This window comes from Acinonyx jubatus, chromosome D1 (genome assembly GCF_027475565.1).
Source record: "Acinonyx jubatus isolate Ajub_Pintada_27869175 chromosome D1, VMU_Ajub_asm_v1.0, whole genome shotgun sequence".
NCBI classification, from domain to species: Eukaryota; Metazoa; Chordata; class Mammalia; order Carnivora; family Felidae; genus Acinonyx; species Acinonyx jubatus.
The window spans coordinates 67,507,589-67,530,655 of NC_069390.1; the positions used below are offsets into that span (position 1 = coordinate 67,507,589).

General features: G+C 36.0%; 1 protein-coding gene across 2 annotated transcripts in view; it reads left to right on the forward strand.

Moving 5' to 3' along the window:
• The first annotated feature begins 1,297 nt into the window (after positions 1 to 1,297).
• The window catches only part of EED (embryonic ectoderm development), a 30,713-nt gene continuing 8,943 nt past the window's right edge, over positions 1,298 to 23,067 (forward strand). Inside the window, exons 1-10 of one of the 2 annotated variants that reach the window (XM_027039970.2) lie at positions 1,298 to 2,097; positions 6,834 to 6,986; positions 9,249 to 9,341; positions 12,449 to 12,514; positions 13,472 to 13,597; positions 14,293 to 14,374; positions 16,558 to 16,649; positions 19,333 to 19,466; positions 21,468 to 21,573; positions 22,702 to 22,776. In XM_027039970.2, coding sequence (XP_026895771.1) covers positions 1,984 to 2,097; positions 6,834 to 6,986; positions 9,249 to 9,341; positions 12,449 to 12,514; positions 13,472 to 13,597; positions 14,293 to 14,374; positions 16,558 to 16,649; positions 19,333 to 19,466; positions 21,468 to 21,573; positions 22,702 to 22,776 — 1,041 coding nt within the window. In that variant the 5' untranslated portion in view covers positions 1,298 to 1,983. The remainder of the gene's footprint in view (positions 2,098 to 6,833; positions 6,987 to 9,248; positions 9,342 to 12,448; positions 12,515 to 13,471; positions 13,598 to 14,292; positions 14,375 to 16,557; positions 16,650 to 19,332; positions 19,467 to 21,467; positions 21,574 to 22,701; positions 22,777 to 23,067) is intronic. The other variant, XM_027039971.2, reaches the window with a different exon arrangement.

Genomic DNA, 23,067 nt, shown 5'->3' on the forward strand with positions numbered 1-23,067 from the left:
CCCAGACACATAGAGTAATTTGGATTGGAAATGTTTTAGTTGATTAGTCTTTAACTGTAGAGCAAAGTTTCACAATCTTTTCAACAGACAGGGGAAGTTTGTCTCTGCCCATGAAAATGTCATACCAAAGCACATCTTACTTTCTCAGTGGCTGACTCCATACAAGTGTCATCTCTTTCTCACCAATTGAGAAGTAATTAGTAGTGCCTGGAACATTAGAAGAATTCAGCAAATGACTGCAATTACTATTATTATTAAGACCTGAACTTTAATTTTTTTCAGCTTATTTTTCCTAAATCTTCACTGCAAAAACCTTATTCTGCCCTTTGCCTTACCTTACCTTCCTTTTTATCATTCTTAACTCCGTTCCCAAAAGGAAAAGTGACTTTGCAAGCTGCAGATAATGAAACTGATATTCTCTCTTAAGGAATCATGCAAAAATAATTCAAGTACACAAGAATTTTACGGATGGGGCACTCTATTCAGGTTATCCACTGGATGATGTAATGAGTTATAAGAGAGAAAAAATATGTATTATTAAGTAGGTGCTCAAGAAGTGTCAGGTCCCTTCCAATTTCCTCAGTTTTATAGATGAGGGCAATGAGGCCCAGGAGGAGAAGTAGTCACAACTAAGAGCTACCAAAAAGGGGGCTGAAGGTCTGGCTTTTATTTCTTGTCCTGGCCCTCCTTTTCCTGATTTGATTACGTGACTTAATGAACCATCTAACAAATCCACAAGGTTCGCCAATGTATATGACACATGTCAAGAGCCCAGATATACTAACACTTATTGGAAACAAACATTTTGGTCAAGTATACCAGTTATGTTGCCTTTCCCTAAAATTTTATCTGGTATGTCTCCAAATTTTGTCTGTTAAGTATCATAGCCTTATACATAGTTGGAGATAACTACTTATTTTCAGACCTTCACAATTTTTTTTAACAGTTAAAAAGAGCCCTTTAGGCTATAACTCATTGGAGTCTAGAATCATAATTACAGGATATTCCTAAATTAAACGATACCCAATGTTGGTACCAATTGGGTGAGAAGAATCACTGATTGAAATAAATATTCATTATATTAAATATTCATCAAGACTTTAGGACGCATCCAGACACTATGACTTTGTCGTTCTTCGAAATCCATCCCGGACTATAGGAACCCGGTGGAAGACTACCTGGTTCAGCAAACAAGATTTCGAAGAGGAGGGGCCCGAGTAGGCGGGTGTGGACAACCCAGCGCGAGAATACGCCCCAGCGCATGCGCACCTCTTAGCGGGTAACTTCCATTTGTTAGATGGGGGAGACAAGTGAGAGGCTCTCTACAGTTTCCCAACTCCTAATGACAACCAAAAGCTAGAGCTTCAACAGTTCCATGAATAACGTGAGAGAGTTGTCTTCCGAACTCAAGATTAAGGACGCGTGGCATATGCCGCTAAAGCAAGAGGTGACTTCTCGTATCTTCCCCCATCCCCTGGAACATTGGTGGTCTAGTCCATTCCACAGACTTTCGAGTCCTTGCAGCGGGTCGGGGATCGAAGGATTGGGCCGATTGCGGCTGAAACGTCTATGGAAGGAGGAAGGGGGTGAGGGGGCATCCCTTTGAGTTCCGCTCCTCCTTTTTCGAGGCGGCAATAGGGAAAGGGGACGTACGAAATACTGCTCTCGAAAGCTAACGGATCTTCACCTCTCCGTGCAAACTGCCGAGAGGGCGGCGGGAAAAGGGCAAGACGGGAGCAGGGAAAGGGAAAGAGCCAGGAAGCTGCGCGGGAGGGCGCGCACGCGCGCCCCTTTTTCAGCAGTGTGGCGGGGTCGCACGCACGCCCGCCTCGGCGGCTGGGCGCGGTTTGCGACAGTGGGGGGAGCGGTGGAGGTGGCGGCGGCAGTGGCAACTTTGCGGCAGGCTCCGGCCGGGCTTGCTTGACGGCGGTGTGGCGGAGGCCCCGCCCTAGGCGGCAGGAACCTGGAGGGAGGCGGAGGAATATGTCCGAGAGGGAAGTGTCGACAGCGCCGGCGGGAACAGACATGCCTGCGGCCAAGAAGCAGAAGCTGAGCAGCGACGAGAATAGCAACCCCGACCTCTCTGGAGACGAGAATGTGAGTGCAGCCCAGAGCAGTGTGGACGGAACTCTGGAATGAAAGTTTTAAATTCTTTTTAAACTGTCGGTGCGGGGGCGGGCGGGCTGCTTTGGGGGGGGGAGGGAGAGGTGTCACCCGCAGGAAAACGCGGGCGTGGAGGAGAAAATCGAACTTGTCTCTATGGGGATTTTGAGCAGGGGCCGAGAGCAAGCAGAAACTTGGCGAAGGAGAGTGGTTTAAGAGAGCGTGGTGGGAGGAGGGTCTGAAGGGGTCTGCTCTGAGATCCTTTTGCGTGGTTGGGCAGTGTTTGGGCCTTCGGGAGATTTGGGGAGAGTGCGGATCTGAGATTCCAGTAGTTTAAAAGGCAAGTTAGAGTTTTTTCTGAGAAAGTTGGAAGGAGGAGCCAGAGTGTGTTAGTGAGTTTTTAAGAGGAGTTTGGGGATTGTGTCACTTTCTTGACCCTTACATGCTGTTCACGATGGGAAGAGTAGATAGATCTTCGTTTTAAGGGCTTTGGGTGACTCTTCTAAAGGTGGGATTTTATGTCTACTTCTGTCTTGTGGATGGGAATGGGGTGTGCCTGACAGGCGGCTTTTCTTCCGGAGGAGCAGAATTGAGAGGGTCGTCTTCTGAGTCGGAGAGGGAAATCACCGTTGAAGTACTAAGAGTCGATTACTGTTCTGAAAATTTTTACTAAAATAAAGGGGACGACCTGGAAGATTTTAGGTAACAGTGGTAAAGGCAGATGTTTTTAGGTGTGGGCCAGTGGCTTCGCAAGTGCCAGGTATTTTGGAATCAGACTTTTTTTTAAGCTCTGAAATGGATCTCCATAATCGTCTAGTGTTTAGGTAAGTCGCCAGTAATAACTAAAGTGATATTAATTTTAAGTTTATATCCAATACGATCAGCAAAATGTCTTGACAATTCAAAGGTATTACTGCATAGTGTGAACCTTCTTTTCATAATACATGGCAGTAGAATCTGAATATATTTTTTAAATCTTTAAAGTGTTATAGGAGTGTGATGTAAATTCTTCATTTTCTCGTCCTTTTGGCTAGTTTTAGGAATAAACGCTATGATACACACCCCGTTCCTAAATTCTACATCATTACATCACCGACTGAAGGATATGTATGGCATGGGGTCATTACCGAAAGTTTCACTCGAGATGGGAAAGAATTATTTTTGCAGATAGAAGAAAGATGTTTGGGGAATTGTTAGTTCCAACTTAAAGTTTCTAGAAAGTTTAGGTGTTGAATGTTACCTCAAATCTTTTTCCTGTTTGTGCTTCTCAGTCTTATATATTACTTTCTAACATTGTTGACCTTCTTCATTCTAGTCCTTGGAACCTGTTTTATTTCTGCTTTTTAAAAAGTGTTTTCTGGGCAGATTAGGTTAGGAGTACAGATTGGATCCACATGTTAAGTTAAAATTTCCAAATCTACTCCTTACTGGGTGCTTGACCTTGAGCAAGGTACTTGGTCTGGTTTCATCAGTTTCTTAGAAATGGGATTAATAATGGCCTTTACCTCAAGGAGTATTTGTGAGGACTAAAAGAGGTAATACAGGTAAAGTGATGAAAAGAATGCCTGCCCCATAAGTAGTATACAAGTGTTAGTTACTGTGAAGACTTAATGCTTCTGGCCCTTGCGCATACTAATCAAGTAGAACTGTAATGAAAATGCCAATAATCTAGACTGAGGAAAACTTCAGGGAACAAAATAAATTGCAGGTTTTTGTTTTTGTTTTGTTTTTGGTAGACCCTTAAGGAGGATATATTCTTTGCATTCTAAAGCTGCTTAGAACCAAACAATGGAGTAAGCCTTTGTTTTGGTTCCCTGATTTGGGTAGGGACTTTAAACCTTTTTTGTGCGTTGGAACACTTCAATGAATCCTGGGTAGTCTTCTCAGAACAACATTTTAAATGTATAAAATACAATATATAAGATTATGAACAAAATAATAAAATTATGAAATACCTTAAAAATATTTTCAAAACAAATTTAAGATTTTTTTCATAAATTAAGTCCTTTAATATAAAGTGTTTAAAGAAAGTGCTTCTTTATTAGCACATTAACTAGATCTGGAAAGGTGTCTGGTAGTAATGATGGGCATAGGCAATTTTTTGAGATCTGCAACTACTAGCATATGATATAAAAATACTTGATTTCCACTGATGAGAAAGTCACAGCTACAGCAGTATGTTACCTTCATTTAATAGAAGAAAGTGCTAAATTTCAGTTAAAGATGGTGAACATTAAGCGGGTTTGTTTTGCCATTTAGGTTCAGACACCCTCTGAATTCCACCCAAGGACCTCAGATGTAGGACATAAGTTAGGGGGAAGCAATAAGGAAAAGCAGTAGAGAACTCTGTAGAAAAATTAGTTCAGAAAAGGCTAACAGGGGCAGTGGTCTTAACTCTTTGGAAACCAAATAGTGAAGAGAAGGCCAAAAGGAAGTGAGGAAAGAATGTGGTGTTTTTGAGTTGGAGTTAAGGTAACCTGAGGAAATACTACTGTGAACGTGAATCAGAGAATTGAAAGGACATATTTTAAGTATATATGTATATGCCATTTTATTGAATTGTTAAAGGTCTTATGACTGCAGAGTATGTAACTTTTAGAAGAGTACTGATGGTTGCCTAGCAGAGGGCTAAATCTGGAGACTTATCCTTTGCTTAAGCAACCTGTGGCAAGATTAAGGGACAAATTACTATCCCTGTTTTCTTGTTGGGCAAATGAAGATGGTAGTGCCATATCATCATTCTGTACTTTGAGGAGGGGCCAAAGTGGAAATCATCCTATACACAGATACTCAGCAAAGGTTTGATTTTAATTTAAAGATAAAATTAAAGCATTGCGACTTGCATTTCCATTTGATTCCTTTGTGATTTTCCTTTGGGAAGAGGTGGGTAAGTTAAGTGGTCAGTTAAAAAAACAAAACAGGGTTTTGTGTGGTTTCTTGATTAGCGGTTGAAATTCGGTCCAGAATGTAAAGAAGCTGGTGAATAAATGTCAGTTTTATTATTTCATTTCTCCAGTGTTAAAAGACAGTTTCCATAAAAACGGTAAGTGAAACATAATTTTCATTTTACTCATATGAGAGAACTGGGCAAGTGTAAGTCAGACCGTATACATTAAAGGAATGTAGAGGTGAAATTGCAAATGGAGACAAAAGTTTTTTTCCAGAGTAGAAGGGAAGATATTTTGAGCCTTTACCTTTGGAGACAGAATTTACAGGAGTGTAAGTTAGTTACCCACAATATAAAATGAGTTGTGAGGTTTAAAGGCAATGAAGAGGGCTAGAATATGATAACCTGGAAAGGTGCTATAGATAATGCGTAGTTTTCCACTGAAAAACGGTTACTTTCTACACTAGATGTTAACTCTGAAACTGTGAAGAGGGGGAGAAATAGAGATATAAACCATGATTTCAGCCTGGGAACGGAACTTAAAAGTTTACATTTTTTATCTGATTATATTTACATTAAAATTAAAATTCCAAATATTGAGCACCTGTTATGTACCATCTATCTAGTCTTTTCATCCAATTCAGTATATTCCAGAATAATTAGTGTATTTTTTAAAAAGGTAGGAACCATTTGAAGTTTTGAAGACTACCCCCAAGAACAATTGTATAAAACCATACTGTTTTTAGGTGAGTTTGTATGGTATGAATTTTTTATATGCTTTTTGACACTCCAGTTAATTTTTACCCTTTTGTAAATATAACACCAGGTTTAGGAAGCAATCATTTAGAAATAGCTCCTAAGGCAGTGTTTCCTAGACTTGTTCTAATAGATGTTAACAGGCACTCTGCAAAAACAGCCTTTCTGTGGAATGAATTTAGGAGCTGTTGCCCTAAGGCAATAGGTTTAAATAAATCTCTTTATTCCAAAGAACATACTGGAATATGTAATCAAAGGAGGTAGTTAAATCTTAGATTAGAGGGCCATGAATGTATTTTGTGCACTGAAGATAGGGTATAAATTAAGTGAATTTTCATGGTTTCCTGCAGTCATTTCTACATTCGGAATGATTTTACTTTAATTATAGAGAGTTTCTGGAGTTCTATATAAGTATCATTATTACATAAGCACTGTGAGGCAAATGTCACTTGTAAATAGCACAGAATATGTAGGATTTTATAAAGATTCTAAATGGTTTGTGTTATAATTAAGCGGAATTTGAATAACAGGATTTTCAAAAACTACATCTAAAATAAGAGGCATCAATACTCCATCATCCTCAAAGGGCTACCAACCCCCGTGCTCCAAACAGAGCAGCGGTCAAATAAATTATGAAGACATGTAATATGTAGTTCAGTCAGATTCAGGAGTCACAGCTTGTTTTGAATCCCAGCAACCCTAGTAGCAAGAGACCTCTTAGGATCTCTAAACAACACTTTCTTATCTAACAGTACCTTCTGTGAAGAGCTGTAAAGATGAAATGAGCCAGTGTATTAAGGTGGCTGGCACAGACCAATGCTTTGTTATTTAAAGGCAGTATTATTCTCATTATTCTGATTAGATTTTTTGTTTTTCTGATTTGTTTTTTGTTTAGATTGTTGCTGAAATCCACAAATCCTAAAGCGTAGCTAGTTTCTTTTATATCCTTATTTGGAGACAGGAATAAATTTTTGCATTTCTTACAGAATTTATTAATCACTGCTTTTAGGTCAGTGAGCAGCTACCCTGTCATTTGCTGCTACAGTATTGCTGTTTCACGTAATTTTTCCCAATTTGCTGCTTACAGGATGATGCTGTCAGTATAGAAAGTGGTACAAACACTGAACGCCCTGATACACCTACAAATACACCAAATGCTCCTGGAAGGAAAAGTTGGGGGAAGGGAAAATGGAAGTCAAAGAAATGCAAATATTCTTTCAAGTGTGTAAATAGTCTCAAGGTATGTGCTGAAAGACAGATCCTGTGGACTGAATGCTAGGCTTCAGAATTATTTCTCAGTGATAAACATTTTATGCTCAGGGTACTTTGTCAAGTTTAAAATTAGAGTGCTGTGAAGGGGTTTTTTTTGTAGCGTAGACCGTATAGTTATTACAGTCCCATTTGTTTAGCTTTTTTTGTTTTGTTTTAATTTAAATGGGTAATACCTAGTACTGCATACAGGGTTTTCTTTATTGTTTGTATTAAGATAAAAGATTTTGGGATATGTTATTCTTCACATTTTGTTAAAACTTTAAAAACATAAAGCCATTTCCTGATACCTGTTACTAAAAAGAACTGAATGTGACCCATTAACTTTCAGCACAAATTGAAACATGTTTTTCTGCAGGTTTTAAATATTTAATTCTTGAAAACAATTTCAAATAACTTTTTTGAATATTTAGTATTTGGGGAAAACAAGGTTTTGGAGTTATTTAAATTGCTGCTTCCTCAAAAGCATTTTTAGTTATAAAAAGGATTGATATTTATTTAAAATGTTTTCCTTTACATATTATTCTTTTTCTCTTTTTTAAATTTGGGAGTATTTTTCCTACACTGACAAAAATGTACATTGTATTATCTTTTACGTATGTAAGTTAGAATCTTTCTAAATATAAGAATATATTTTTAGGTAAAGTATTGGGAAAGCATAAGAAGTTATGTCTCTAGGGAAATTATTTTCTTGTCGGTGTAGCAATATACATGGCTCAGTGTGTCAAATTATATTCTCTTAGAAGGAGAGAAATTAATATACTTTTTAAAAAAGCAAAGTGTCCATTAATAGTTTTGTGTTAATATTTAATTATCTTAACCCATTTAATTATCTTAACCCAGATAATATATCTGGAAGGTGTTGGTTTTGACTTTTTAAATAATTTGATTAAATATTTCAGAAGCCTAAAGCTGTGGCTTTTCAAAGGATGAGAAATGAAAGTTGTTAACACTTGAAAAGCGAGTGTGAAAGTTAATGTTCAGTGCCAGGAGATTGCCAGTAAAATTCTAAGGCTGAAAAATAATTTTTGTGAACAAAAGTGAATACTGTTGACCCTTGAACAACTTAGAGATTGGGATGCTGTCACCCCTGCCCCCGTGCAGTTGAGAATCCAAGTTTAACTTTTGACTCCCCAAAAACCTAACCACTAATAATCCCTTGCTGACCAGAAGCCAATAACATACTTCACCAATAACATTGGTTATTGGTTGATCTTACCAATAACATAAAGTCGATTAACATGTATTTTGTATGTTATATGCTGCATTCTTACAGTAAAAATAAGCTAGAGAAAAGAAAATGTTACTAAGAAAATCACAAGGGGGGCACCTGGGTGGCTCAGTTGGTTAAGTGTCCGACTTCAGCTCAGGTCAAGATCTCGCTGTTCACGAGCTCAAACCCCACAAGTCAAGCCCCAGACAGTTCACGAGTCTGAGCTGTCAGCACAGAGCCTGGAGCCTACTTCTGATTTTGTCTGTCTCCCTCTCTGCCCCTCCCCGTCTTGTGCTTTGTCTCTCTCTCTCTCAAAAATAAATTAAAACATTAAAAATACATAAAATAAAAATAAAATCTTAAAAAAAAAAGAAAATGACAAGGAAGAGAAAATACGTTTACAGTACTGTAATTATCCAAAAAATCCGTGTGTAAGTGGACCTGTGTTGTTCAAGGGTTAACTGTATGTTTTTTGTGCGCCTCCTTATAGCTTCCTAGTAACTGAAGTTACAGTCTATTGTCACCCCTGGTCCCCAGTGTTCCAGTATTCTTGTTCATGATAAAACTCCATGGGATATTTTTCTTTTAGGACCCAAAATCAAGATTATTTAAAGTTGTTTCTATAGGAATAATAGAAAGCAATGATTTGAATGGAGTTTGATATGCTTTGCTTTACAAGGGAAAAATTAAACCTAATAAAGTTTAGTGAGTGTTAGAGAAGCTATATTAACTCTTGGTGTATTTGTTCATCTCCTATTTCAGAAACATAAATTACGTCCTAAGAGATTAAATGCATCTACAATAATTAACCCAGTTTAATTTTGATTCAGAAGAATATGATTGAGTTTAAGTAAATAGAAGACAAATCGTGTTAATTCATAGTTGAGTGCTTGTTACCTGACCTCTGACTTAAATAGTAGCCTACATTTTTGGAGGGGGGAGGGGTTATAAGGGAAAACGGTCAGTTCACCATTCTTTTGTTTCTAAATTATAGTAATTTTTCTTATGATTATTTTACAGGAAGATCATAATCAACCATTGTTTGGAGTACAATTTAACTGGCATAGTAAAGAAGGAGATCCGTTAGTGTTTGCAACTGTAGGAAGCAACAGAGTGAGTGTTCAGGGGTCTGCTTGGCATTTGACTTGATTGTTAGACTCTGGTATTATAATATTAAAGTGTGATGATTTTGAAGTAAATTTGGCATAGCTGGTTTGATGGTATTTATGTAAAAGTGAAGCGTTTTAGCGATTGTCAAAACTAGCTAAAATTGTTAAAACTAGTATTCATGACTGAAAATCCATCTTTATTTCATGTATTCCCAATTGTTCATGAAACAGGTTTCTGTTTATATTTTGTCTTCATAAATATTTTGTTTTGCATGGCTGAAAGAATTGACTTCTGTTTTTGGAAGTGATTTAACTAGTTTATCATTTAAGATACAAAGTCTGTAGTTTTATTTTTTTAATATTTTTTTTAATGTTTACTTATTTTTGAGAGAGAGAGAGAGACAGTGCAAGCGGGAGAGGGGCAGAGAGAGAGAGGGAGACAGAATCTGAAGCAGGCTCCAGGCTTTGAGCTGTCAGCACAGAGCTCAGCAGGGGTTCGAACTGACGAACCATGAGATCATAACCTGAGCTGAAGTCGCAGGCTGGAGGCTTAACTGACTGAGCCACCCAGATGCCCCCAAGGTCTGTAGTTTCTTAAAAATAAACTTAATTAGTGGCTCTCTGTAAACACAAAGCATATATCCCGTAGATTTGTATAATAGTTATTGAAAGTATTTTAACGATTTTCAATAAACATCTGTGTTAGATATGTTTTTATTTAAGGAAGCCAAAAGTATCTTGAACTGAAAGAAGTGTATGGAAGAAGCATGCTGGCACATTTTAACAGAAACCATTATTTAACTTTTCAGTTAGACCAGGGATTCAGCTGGTGGATAGCAATTTATTATTCTATTTAACTCTAAATAAATGGGGAACAGGAAGATTCCTTAGTGCTTTCCAGGGAGTCTCTGCAGTTATTAAATTGAAATCACCTCAAGGAAAAATTGTCCTCTTAACTTTGTATTAGCTAACATTCTGGGTATCCATTAATACTGTACTAGGAGTTAATGAGGAATAATGTAGAAATTTATTGTTGTATTTGGAAAAAGAAAAATGGAAGAAATAGACGAATTGGATATAGGTTGATAACAAATATAAGTCACTTCCTCTGCCTTTAGCCCAAGAAGTGAAGAGGAATGAATCAGAGAGATGTTTTATACTTTGTTACTTTGAGTAAAAAAAATGTTACGGTTCTTTAGTAATTGTGCTAAGCTTCTTAGGCAATAAAAGAACATGATTTAATGCACACTGTTTTCTGTATTTGTTTTTTGTTAGTGTTGGTATTCTGTTCTCAAAGTTAACTTTATAACCAGGGACTGTCATCTCCATATTTTTGAAATGTCAGCATATTTCCAAATCACAGGAACACATATGCATCTATTCTGGGCTAGATCATTTTTTTCTAGATACCTATTTTCTAAAAAGTAAAATTTGACTTTAGGTAATTTCCTGGAAAACTTCCTTTAAGGAAGGTCTAATTACATTTAAGGCTCTGGTGCTTTACTAGGTTGTTGAAATTCTGAAAATTTGAAACTCGGCTACTACAGTTGATAACATGGGACAGCAGGGGTTTTTTTGGTGTTTAGCCAAATGTAGTTTGTGATATGTAGCCTGCCTATAGCTGTCTGGTTCCTAAGTTCTTTGAAAAAAAAAAAAATTTGTGGGGAAAGTGATGTGGTTTCAAGAAAAGATTAAGGTTATTTTTCCTAGTTGGGAGCATACTGCATTGATTAATTTGAATCTACTTTAAGTAAGACATCACTGTAAACCTAAGATTATACTTCACTAACTTGGCCATGATAATATGAGAATTAGTATAATTTGTGCTCCAGTATGCTATTTTAAATATTCCATGCATCCTAACAAAAAGTATCCCTGTTATCATTTAAAATGACATTGAAGGGAGTGCACCTGGGTGGCTCAGTTTCTTGAGCTCTGCACTGACAGCACGGGAGCCTGCTTGGGATTTTGTCTCTCCCTCTCTTTCAGCCCCTCTCCCACTCACAATTAATCTCTCTCTCACTCAAAATAAACACTTAAAAAAATGACATTGAAGGCCATTACATAGTATATTGAATTATAAAAAGTTCTGTTTGGACTTCTTTTAAAAAAAAATTACCTTCCGGGATATAACCTAGTTTAGCAGTCATATAAGGAATTTTTTTTAGACTATTAATGTAGAGCTTTTATTAATAGTGATAGGTGATTATTATAGAGTTACTATATTTTTAAAAAATTTTTTAACGTTTATTTATTTTTGGGAGAGTGCGCACATGTGTGCACACTGGAGAGGGGCAGAGAGAGAGAGAGACGCAGAATTGAAAGGCTCCAGGCTCTGAGCTGTCAGCACAGAGCCCAACCCAGGGACTACAAGATCATGACTGAGCTGAAGCTGGACGCTTAACCGACTGACCCACCCAGGCGCTGCTAGTTCTTATTTCTATTGAAATTATTAAGTTACTGCTAACACAACTATAAACTATAAAAAATGGAAAGAAATTTATTACAGTTAAATTGTATATTATGCAGATAGTATTAATTTTAGAATATATGGCAAATAAAAAGGACTCCCATACATCAGAAAGTTAGGGGCCCCTGGATGGCTCAGTTGGTTAAGTGTCTGACTTGGGCTCAGGTCATGATCTCACAATGGGGGGGTCCAAGCCTCGTATCAGACTCCCAGCTGTCAGCAGAGCCCACCTTGGATCTTCTGCCTACCCCTCCCTACTTGTGCTCTCACTTTCTCTCTCTCTCAAAAATAAGTAAAAGATATTTTTAATTTTTTTTTAATGTTTACTTATTTTTGACAGAAAGACAGCATGAGTGGGGGAGGGGCAGAGAGAGAGGGAGACACAGAATCAAGCAGGCCCACGCTCTGAGCTGTCAGCACAGAGCCTGGTGTGGGGCTCAAACTCGTGAACCGTGAGATCGTGACCTGACCCAAAGTAAGACGCTTAACAAACAGCTGCTCAGGCGCCCCTAAAGAAGTTATTTTAAAGCAATAGTTTCTATAGTGTCTCTAAGACACATTTGTGACTAAGATGTTTCACAGGTGAAGAGAGTATGTTTTTGTATTTGAAATGAAATTTACCGTATTTTTGTTCTTATTAGGTTACCTTATATGAATGTCACTCACAAGGAGAAATCCGGTTGTTGCAATCTTATGTGGATGCTGACGTATCCTTTCCTGGGTTTTTAATATCTTTGGCTAAAGAAATTTCAATAAGTACACCAAAACTTTTCTAAATTAATTAGTTCCCTAAAGTTTGTCCTTTCTTTACCCAGTGCTATTCCTTTACTGTCACAAGAGACTCCTTGTATTTAGTTTAATTTTCCTGATCCCTAGAAATGTATTTTAAGGTGGATATGAGGGAGGGGGGAAGGATGTCTGGAGATGAGCATTGGAAATCCAGTAGTAGAGAATGATAGCAAGAGAGTAGCTAAACCTCCTGTTTCTTTGACCTTGCATAGAGTTTTATCATGTCAGGGTAGTTAATTTGATGAATTTGGGTTGATCAGAAGCTGTGACTGGCATTCATCCCAAGTATTTGAACAACAAAGCCTATAGGGAAAAAATAAACATGCAGTTTGTTTAGGAAATAAAATATTGCAAAACATGAGTACATAAAGAAAAAGAAAAGTTTAAAAAGCCAAAAGGTTAGTCAAAGCTGTTTCTTTTAAGATCCATTTGAAAAAGCTAGCAAAAAAGAAAAAGCGAGGATATTCAGTCTTCCATCATTTTTATGTGGAAAGAAGTGCTCTGTAGCCTTACTGGGAAAGTCTCACAGGAAATAGTGGAAAACTGAATAGTTGCTGATCTTTTTCTAGAGATGCATATTCAGAAGTATTGGGCTAAAACAGGGGTCAGCAAATTACAGCTTGTGGGGCTAGCTACCTGTTTGTGTAAATAAACTTTTACTGGTACACAACCATACCCATTCATTTACATATTGTTCATGGCTGCTTTCAAATGACAGTTGAGTGAAAGCATCTCTGAATAGTAATCAAATTGAGCAGAAGGACTGGTTTGTAAAAACTTGAGCGTTTCTTTGGAGCTTTCCTTGTACTGTACTATAATCGTTGACGTGTTTACTTTTCAAAAACAAATTATATTTCTTAACTGGCATTTCTTAGGCTGATGAAAACTTCTATACTTGTGCATGGACATATGATAGCAATACAAGCCATCCTTTGCTGGCTGTGGCCGGATCTAGAGGCATAATTAGGATAATTAATCCCATAACAATGCAGTGCATAAAGGTGGGTTTTTTTGGTTACATTGTTAGATCTGCCCTGTTTTGAATGCACACTTGTGAAAACTTACTATTTTTTAATTTAAAACTAGTGGAATCAGTATCTGTATACTTTCTAACTTGATTTGTACTTTGCTTTTTGCTTCCTTTAGACAAGTCTTTTGAGACCTTTGTCACATTTAGATAATACGAAGTAAGGAATAAGCAGGAATGTTTTATTCAAAATTTTAAAAAAATAGAATAATTTGCCTCCTGCCTTGCCTTATTCAGAGAGTCTGGAATGACTGGAATGAACTATAGCGGAAGAGTAAGTCTTTTCCAAATCTTTTAATTAGGGATTTAGAGTCAAGGGCACCTTGTAAAGAACCAAAAGGTGAAGCCTAGGAATTTGATACTGAGAGAAGTTTTACAAACCTCTTTAAATCAGAAGTTTTTTAACCCTAGGGCACATTAGAATCACCTGAGGGTCTTTTAAATCCTTAGCTGGGCCTCAGCTAATCCAGTCAAAACAAAATACCTGCAGTTGGGACTTCAATGTCTTTTTTTCTTTTTTTTTTTTAACCTTACTTTGTTGGGTGATTTTAATGTGCAGCCAGGGTTGAGAACCAGTACTTTAAGTGAAACTATTTTTCCATTCTCTTAAGATTAACGAGAGAATTTATTGATTTAATATGAAAGTTGAATGTTATAAATTTATTGTAGCATTATGTTGGCCATGGAAATGCTATCAATGAGCTGAAATTCCACCCAAGAGATCCAAATCTTCTCCTGTCAGTAAGTAAAGGTAAGAGAAGCAAATGTTTCTTTAGTCCTATTTATTTGGAAATGATTTTTTTTTTAAGGGACAGAGAGTTCTTAGGTTAAAAAAAAAAAAAGCCAAACTTAAGAATTTATAAAGTATGTTTTAGTAGAAAAATCTTAGACCTTATTAGCATTCCCAGACCAAGAATTAGTTGAAAGACCATGAAAAATACACTGTTAACATCAGATATAAATAAGATAATAGGTACTGAAGGTTAAGTATGTGTTACCCTTCTTATGTGCAGTAGTGTGTTATGATCATTCATCCTCATTTGAATTATTTTATTAAACTTTATTAATTTTAGTGGCAGAACACCAAAGTTAGGACGTTTTTAAGAATTTTCAAAAGTTTTGCAAATCATCTTATGACTAACCAGTCATGTAGTAAGAAATAATGCATCTGAAAATTGTTTTTCTCTATGTATTATAAAGTTTTTGTTTTGTAAAGGATCCCCTAATAGACTTCCTTAAAATGCTAAGTTCTCTAGTATAAGCTCTTTGAAATGTTTCCCATACTTATAAAGAGAAAGCCTTCCATATGCCTATATTGGCATTATAAGTTTATTCAGGGCTCATTCAGGCCTCTTAATCATTTCTGAGCTCTCTGAAATGAGCTGGCTTGTTCTTATTTCTACATTCTGTTCTTGATTGCCTTTTTCCCTTTTATTTCTACATTATTCTAGTCAAGTTTTTTCTTTTTAAAGGCTTGTCAAAAAATAAAGGCTTATCAAACCTATAATCTCCCCCTCAATCTGTTTATATTAAAAGATGTCCTCAAGTGAAAATTCTTACATGAAAATACTTCAGTGTGATTTTTCTTTAACTATCAAGGCTTAAGTATAGAAATTGACACCTAGGAAGAGCTGACAACTTTCCTCTGATAATAGTAGCTGGACCCAGGTATTTCTTTACAGGTGATCTGGGTCATAATGTTGCACTTGTTCTAACTATCACAACTTTTTAACTCAGCTCTTCCCCCATTGTGCAAAATAATCTACAGAATATGATAAAATATTTTCCAAGTTGTATATCTAATAAGGGATTTGTATAAAGAGCTCTTACAACTCAACAGTAAAGACAACCCTTTAAAAAAAGCGTCAAAGGTTTTGAATAGACCTCCTCTAAAGAATACACACAGTTGTCCAGTGAGCACGTGAAAAGGTGCTCAGCATCATTTATCATTAGGGAAATAGAAATCAAAACCACAATGAGACCATTTCGTACCTAGTAGGATGACTATAATCATACAGACAATAACCTGTTAACTAGAATGTAGAGAAGTTTGAACCCCCTATACATTGCTGGTGGGAATGTAAAATGTACCCACCTTAAAAAAAGTCTAGAATTTCCTCAAAAAGTTAAACATAGAAATACCACTTCCGTGTGTGTGTATATGTAGTCAAGAGAAATAAATGTCCACACAAAAACTTGTACACAATTGGAATCAAGAAATAATTTTTTTTAAGAAATAATTTTTATAGCAATGTTAATTTCCACTACTAAACATAATTTGTTACTCTTTTAGTGTTCCCTATGGAATAGATTAATAGTCATGTACAATTTGAGCATTGCCAGATACCAAGCTGTACATTCATTTTTATATTAATGCTGTATATTTTGTTGCTAATGTTTAGTGGATGAGATTGCTCAAATTATAGTTAATATTTCTAAGAGGTCTTTAATACTATAAAAGTATGTTGTGATATGTATAGTTTTTAATCCTATTTTGGGTTTACTGTAAGGATCTCGTAAATCTGTTCAGTCCCCTTCAACTACTAAATGTGGATTCTATGGAGGGAAAAACTGTAGTATCTTGTTCTATGACATAACAAACTTTATTTATGTCAAATCCCTAAGTGTTATGTCATGAGCATGACTCCATTAAATCAGATGTTATTTAAAAGAAATTGTTTGAGGTAAATAAGCTAAACATATTTTAAGACCACATAAATACTTCTTTTTGATCTTGAAAGTTTGAGCTCATACTTAAGTCTACATGTTGATGTAAATATTTTAAATTGCTATATAATTGGATTCTGCTTAGTCCCCACTGTGCATAACTTAATTCCAAACTTCAGTAGTTTTTACTTCTTTAAAGAGGTTTTGCAAGTCCAGAGTAAATGAATGACTAAAGTTCATTTTAATTTTTTTTTATGTCTATACTAGATCATGCTTTACGATTATGGAATATCCAAACAGACACTCTGGTGGCAATATTTGGAGGCGTAGAAGGGCACAGAGATGAAGTTCTAAGTGCTGTAAGTTGAAAGCTGCAGGGCGGTGATCTTCAGGTGTACAGAGCTACAGAGCTCTGAACGATCCCCATGGAACTCTTACAAGAAAGCATGTGGTTTGTTTCATATAGCCTGTCAGGCACTCATTTCGTTTACTTGTGATATAACAAGGTTATTACCTTACAGATGAAGGAATAAAGCGAATAAGGCTCTGTGTTTTATCTGTACTCTTGCACTTTATACCAGCACCTGGATTCTCATGAAAGAATACCTTGAACTTGTTCAATCAAAAATCACCAAGCTAACTTTTGTTTTGCTGTTTCTCAGTCATTAAAGAAAAAGGTTAAGCCAGTTAGCAGTTGATCAACTTTCATCTTTCAATTTTTTTTTTTTTTTACATTTATTTTTGAGAGACAGAGCACAAGTGGGAGAAGGGTGGAGAGGAGACACAGAATCTGAAGCAGTCTCCAGGCTCTGAGCTGTCAGCATAGAGCCAGACGCGGGGCTCGAACTCACAAACTGCGAGATCATGACCTGAGCTGAAGTCGGACACTTAACCGACTGAGCCAGCCAGCCAGCCAGCCAGCCAGCCACCCCAACTCTCATCTTTCAAATAAAAGATGAACTTCAAATAAAGCTGAAATATAAGATCCATTTTTTGGAAATGTTTCATTATGTTTATACTGAGTTTTAGATAAGTTTTTGATGTCATGTTAACTTTATTATAATCTATTGAACCATTTTAATGATGTGATGCTAGTATTTTTAGCTAGTATTTTCACATTTTTACATAAAAAAAATTTTTTTTAATGTTTATTTATTTTTGAGACAGAGAGCATGAATGGGGGAGGGTCAGAGAGAGAGGGAGACACAGAATCTGAAGCAGGCTCCAGGCTCTGAGGTGTCAGCACAGAGCCCCACGCGGGGCTCGAACTCACAGACCAGGAGATGATGACCTGAGCCAGAGTCGGAAGCTCAACTGACTGAGCCACCCAGGCGCCCCTTAACATTTTTACATTATTTTAGCTTTACTTATGTTCCATTTATAACTTACTTAGTGGTTTTACAACTCTTCAGTATTTTCTTAAACTATGTAAAGGGGCACCATGTTTTGAAGCAGGTAGCATTTTAATTGGAAGTACTAAATAATTGGAAGTTGGAGTTTGTATGCTTTTGTGAGAATCATACCTAATTTCATCTACTTTGTCACCTTGGATTCTAAAAGTTGCAGCAGCACTCTCCCGTCTTCTGTGTCTTAAAAGCCATGACTACCATCCTTTTTTTAAGAATTATAAATTAGAGCTACTGGCTCTAAGGGTGTCATGTTGCTGTTGACATTGAGGTAATTAGAAGTAGCAGCAACCAGACTTCTGAATTCAGTAAACAGAAATCTAAAGCCCTTAGGCTCTTGGAAAACAGTGTTAGTGATCAGTTCGAAGGTTGGTTTAACACAAATACCTAGATTAATAAGGAAGATACTCTCCTCCATAGATAGAACTCTTTACTGTCCTTCCTTCCTTCCTTCCTTCCTTCCTTCCTTCCTTCCTTCCTTCCTTCCTTCCTTCCTTTCTCTCTTTCTTTCTTTCTTTCTTTCTTTTTCTTTTTATTTAAGATTTTATTTTTAGGTAATCTCTGCACCGAGTGTGTGGCTCAAGTTCATAACCCCAAGATCAAGAGTTGCATGCTCTACTGACTGAGCCAGCCAGGCACCCTTCTATTGTTATTTCTTTCTTTCTTTGTTTTTTTAAATTTTTTTTAACTTTTATTTATTTTTGAGAGATAGAGGCAGAGCATGAATGAGGGAGGAGCAGAGAGAGAGGGAGACACAGAATCCAAGACAGGCTCTAGGCTCTGAACTGTCAGCACAGAGCCCAACCCGGGGCTCAAACACACAAACTGTGAGATTGTGACCTGAGCCGAAGTCAGGCGCTTAACCTACTGAGCCACCCAGGTGCCCCTATGTGTTATTTCTTAAAATGAGAGCAGTACACAGTCTATATCCTCTTCTCTATAATACAGGAGGAGTTCCACTAGAAGGACTGATGTGTGAGATTTTCATTAACACATGAATCACATGCTAAGTTAAAGAGCATCTCTGTGCCTCATTGCTTTATGAAATAGGTACATTAAGGTTATTACAACGGATGATCTGTTAGCAGTCTTAACAATTGGTATATAGCAAATGAAAAAGTTAAAATACATTATTTCCTTTTTTTAGACCTTTTTTCTTTTTAAAAGTGAACTTACCTAATGTAACTGAAGTATTTTGACTTAAATATACACATAAAGCAAAATTTCAGTTGTTTAAAGACTCATTGTATATTTTCACATACAGCTGTCAATTTCATTGTTTAATAGACAAAGAAAACAAACTTAACTCAGGTCTTTGCATCATAGAATAATTACTTCAGCATTCTATTTACCTTTAAAATCAAGCAAAGGTAGTATTTAAAAATAATTGAATAGATAAAACTAAATTCAAACAATTTACTTTCTTGACTTATATAAGCTCATATATACTATGGTGACAAATCAGATAAAATTAAATCTTGAAATCAGTAACAGCTCTGATTTATGGGCTACATAGATGAAACTCAAAGTGTTTGTGACTTAAAGTACAATTTTCACTACACTGTACCTCAGATGAAAATTGGATAGTCTAATTTGGGCAATTTTGTATGTCTAAGCTTTTTTGTTTTACGTACAGGATTATGATCTTTTGGGTGAAAAAATAATGTCCTGTGGTATGGATCACTCTCTTAAACTTTGGAGGATCAATTCAAAGAGAATGATGAATGCAATTAAAGAATCTTATGATTATAACCCAAATAAAACTAACAGGTAAAAATTGTGCTATTTAAAAGAGTTATTTCTTGCTGTTGGATTGATGATGTGTTTCACTTTATCCAAAATTTTTACATAATCCCTTACAGTTTACATACCATAAAATTTACTGATTTTAAATATAGCCCTTTGCTTTTAGTCTAATGTTTGTGGCTCATTTTTCAAAATCCCCTTTAAATTGCGTTTTCATCTTAATTTAGTAGCATGTTTTACTTATTTAGGTATGTATATGCTTGGCTTTTTACATTATAATAATGTTAAGCTGCTTAAAATTGCTGTGGGATAGAGTAAAGGGTCCTTCTGAATAATGTTGCTAGCATTATTTGTCAGCACTCTTAATTTTTAGTCACGTCAGTAAATCCTGATTTTTTAAATGGGTTTCTTGGCTTTGATTCATGATAATGTAATTCTTTCCTTTAAACGATGATCCCTTTTTTAGATGGAGAAAATTCAAAAGCTGGAACCTCCTTCAAGAGATTTTGAGTGGGAAGTTTTCTTAATATATATAAAGATTTTCATTTTTTAAGTAATCTTTCCACCCAATGTGGGGCTTGAACCTACAACCCCAAGATCAAGAGACACACACTCCACCCTTTGAGCCAGCCAGGCAATCTTCTTTTTTTTTTTTATTTTTGAAAAGTTCCAATTGAAACCTGTTTTCGAAATGCTTTTATTTTTTTTATTGTTTACTTATTTTTGAGAGAGACAGAGTGCCGAGTAAGGGAGGGGCAGGGAGAGAGGGAGACACAGAATCCAGAGCAGACTCCAGGCTCTGAGCTGTCAGCACAGAGCCCAATGTAGCGCTCAAACCCATGAATCACTGAAGTCAGACGCTTAACCGACTTGAGCCACCCAGGCACCCCTGAAATGTTACGATTCTTTAATTCAGTAACTGTCTTTTCAGTATCTGATCAGGCTGTTAGCACTTTCACTGTAACTGTCATAAATCTCCATTTATTAACTTTGTTTACAATTCTTTTTTAACAAAGAGCTAGCATTTATTTTCTCTTTATCAAACCAGATTATTAATAGATTATCAGTTAAATTTATAACCCATCAACAAATACTTCAATGCATTAACATTTATGAGACCTCAGTGGCCTCTGACAATTAGTACAACTTCCAGATTTCTCTTTTAGAACCCAAGGGGTTAGTATAATATTTGTTTTCATATTTTCTAGAGCTTTGGAATAAATAGAATTATATTTTACAGTTTACAGAAAGTAGCATTGAGTTATGCTGGTCTTGAGAGGTTTAACCATAGATTATAATATTTATTTGGCTAAAAAGCAGTTAACATAATTACAGCAGAACAGAGAATTTATAACATCATGAATAACATTTTAATGTTTTAATAAAGAAAAGCTCCTCTAATTGGAATTGGGAGGAATGTATGAGAGGATTCAACCCAGCATCCTTTTTACATATGAAGGAGAAGTAAAAAGGATGTGTTGAATTGCCCAAGAGACACAACTAATTCTTGGCATATCATCTTTTATAATTAATTTCAGTTTAAAACTGAATCACTAGATTAGAAATGTTAGGTATACTTTTAATTATCTGTAGAACGGGAAGAACTGGTAGTTGGTGGTCTTCTCACAGACATGTTTAAGCAAAATATATGTGTATATATATATATATATATATATATATATATATATATGTATGTATGTATGTATAGCAGTATGTTTTACTTACCCAGATACAGGAAAAGTCTTATTAAATGCCAGATTCTTGTCAGATACCATTTCCAGAGATTGTTGCTCAAGGCAGGACTCTCATCTAGCTTTCTCTTTAGCAGTCTTTGGAATGATATGTCATTGTTCTAGAAAGATGACGATCTTTTGAAATAATCTAGATATATTGACTTTCATAGACTGTTAATGCTTAACTTTAGATAACTTATTGTATTTATTAAAGTTTTATAAATCTTTTAAGTGAAAATTAGTGTGATTCTACTATCCTTTTTTCCTTTAACTTTTGACATTTCCATTTCAGGCCATTTATTTCTCAGAAAATTCACTTTCCTGACTTTTCCACCAGAGACATACATAGGAATTATGTCGATTGTGTGCGATGGTTAGGTGATTTGATACTTTCCAAGGTATGCTAACTGTTGTTAAGCTGTACTTCTGTTATTTGTGTTTGTGTGAGTTGGAACTTTTCAGGGAGCACAGTTTTTTCATATAGTTTGGTAAATTGGATGGCAGATGGCAGAAATTCCTTTTTTTTTCTTCCTTGAAGTCTCATAGATTTGGAAATTTGTTTTAGGCATAAAACATCCTGATGAATTGTTATAACTTGTGCTGTAATAATAGGAAAAATGTTAACTTGTGAGATGATATTCTTCTCTGATATCTGATGCTATAAAATAACCCAATTTCTAAAGCCAGTGGTGGGTTTTTTGGTATGTTTGTGTCCATTTTGGTAAATTTGTATTTACAAAAACAGCTGGGGTTGGCTATGGGCTGTAGTTTGCCAACCCCTGATCTCTAAAGTGTTGATGTATATTTACATATTTTTTGCTGATAATTTAGAGTAGTTGTTGGTGATGTTATCTGAACATTTAGGATTGTCATATTTGGAAAAATTGCTGTCCAGTCTCCTTTCTTGATGTGGATTTCAGGGCATTGCATATTTTCTTGGGCAGAGCCTAACTTTTTTCTTGGCCTTCCAGGTATAGTTTTTCCTTTTTTTAAAGTTTTGACCTTGAAATAATTAGATTGACAGTAAGTTTCAAAGCAGAGAAGTCCCATATTGCCCTTCACCCGATTTCTCCCACATACATCTCACATAACTATAATACAATATCAAATTTAGGAAATTGACATTGTACAATGTGTGCGTATAGTTCTATGTCATCATTTTATCACATGTGAATTTTGTCAGTTCAGGAATGTTAACAGTATGGGACCTTTTAAGATTGGTTTTTTTCACTCAGTATAATGCCATCCAAGTTGTTGTGTGTATCAATAGTTTCCCCTTTTTATTGCTGAGTAGTATTCCATGGTACGGCTGTACCACAGTTTATTTAACTATTCATCTATTGTAGGACATTTTGGTCCTTTCCAGTTTGGGGCTATTACAAATAAAGCTTCTAATGAACAATCGTGTTCAGGTTTTTGTGTGGACTTAAGTTTTCATTTCTCTGGGATAAATGCCTAGAATGGCAATTGCTGGGTCATGGTTAAGTTTGTTTAGTTTTTTAAGAAACTGCCAAACTATTTTCCAGAGTGGCCGTGCCATTTTACATTCCCACCAGCAATGTATGAAAGATCCAGTGTCTCCGAATCTTCGCCGGCATTTGGTACTGTCACTATTTTTTATTTTAGCTGTTCTGATAGGTGTGTAGTGATACCTCATCGTGGTCTTAATTTGCATTTCCCTGATGGCTAGTGATGTTGAACATCTTTTTCATGTGCTTATTTACCATCCATATATCCTTTTCGATGATGTCTCTTCATATCTTTTGCTCATTTTCTAATTGGATTGGTTTTGTGTGTTTTTTTTTTTATTGTTGAGTCTTGAGAGTTCTGAATATATTCTGAATATGAATCCTGTGTCAGATATGTAGTTTGCAAAAATTTCTTCCAATCTG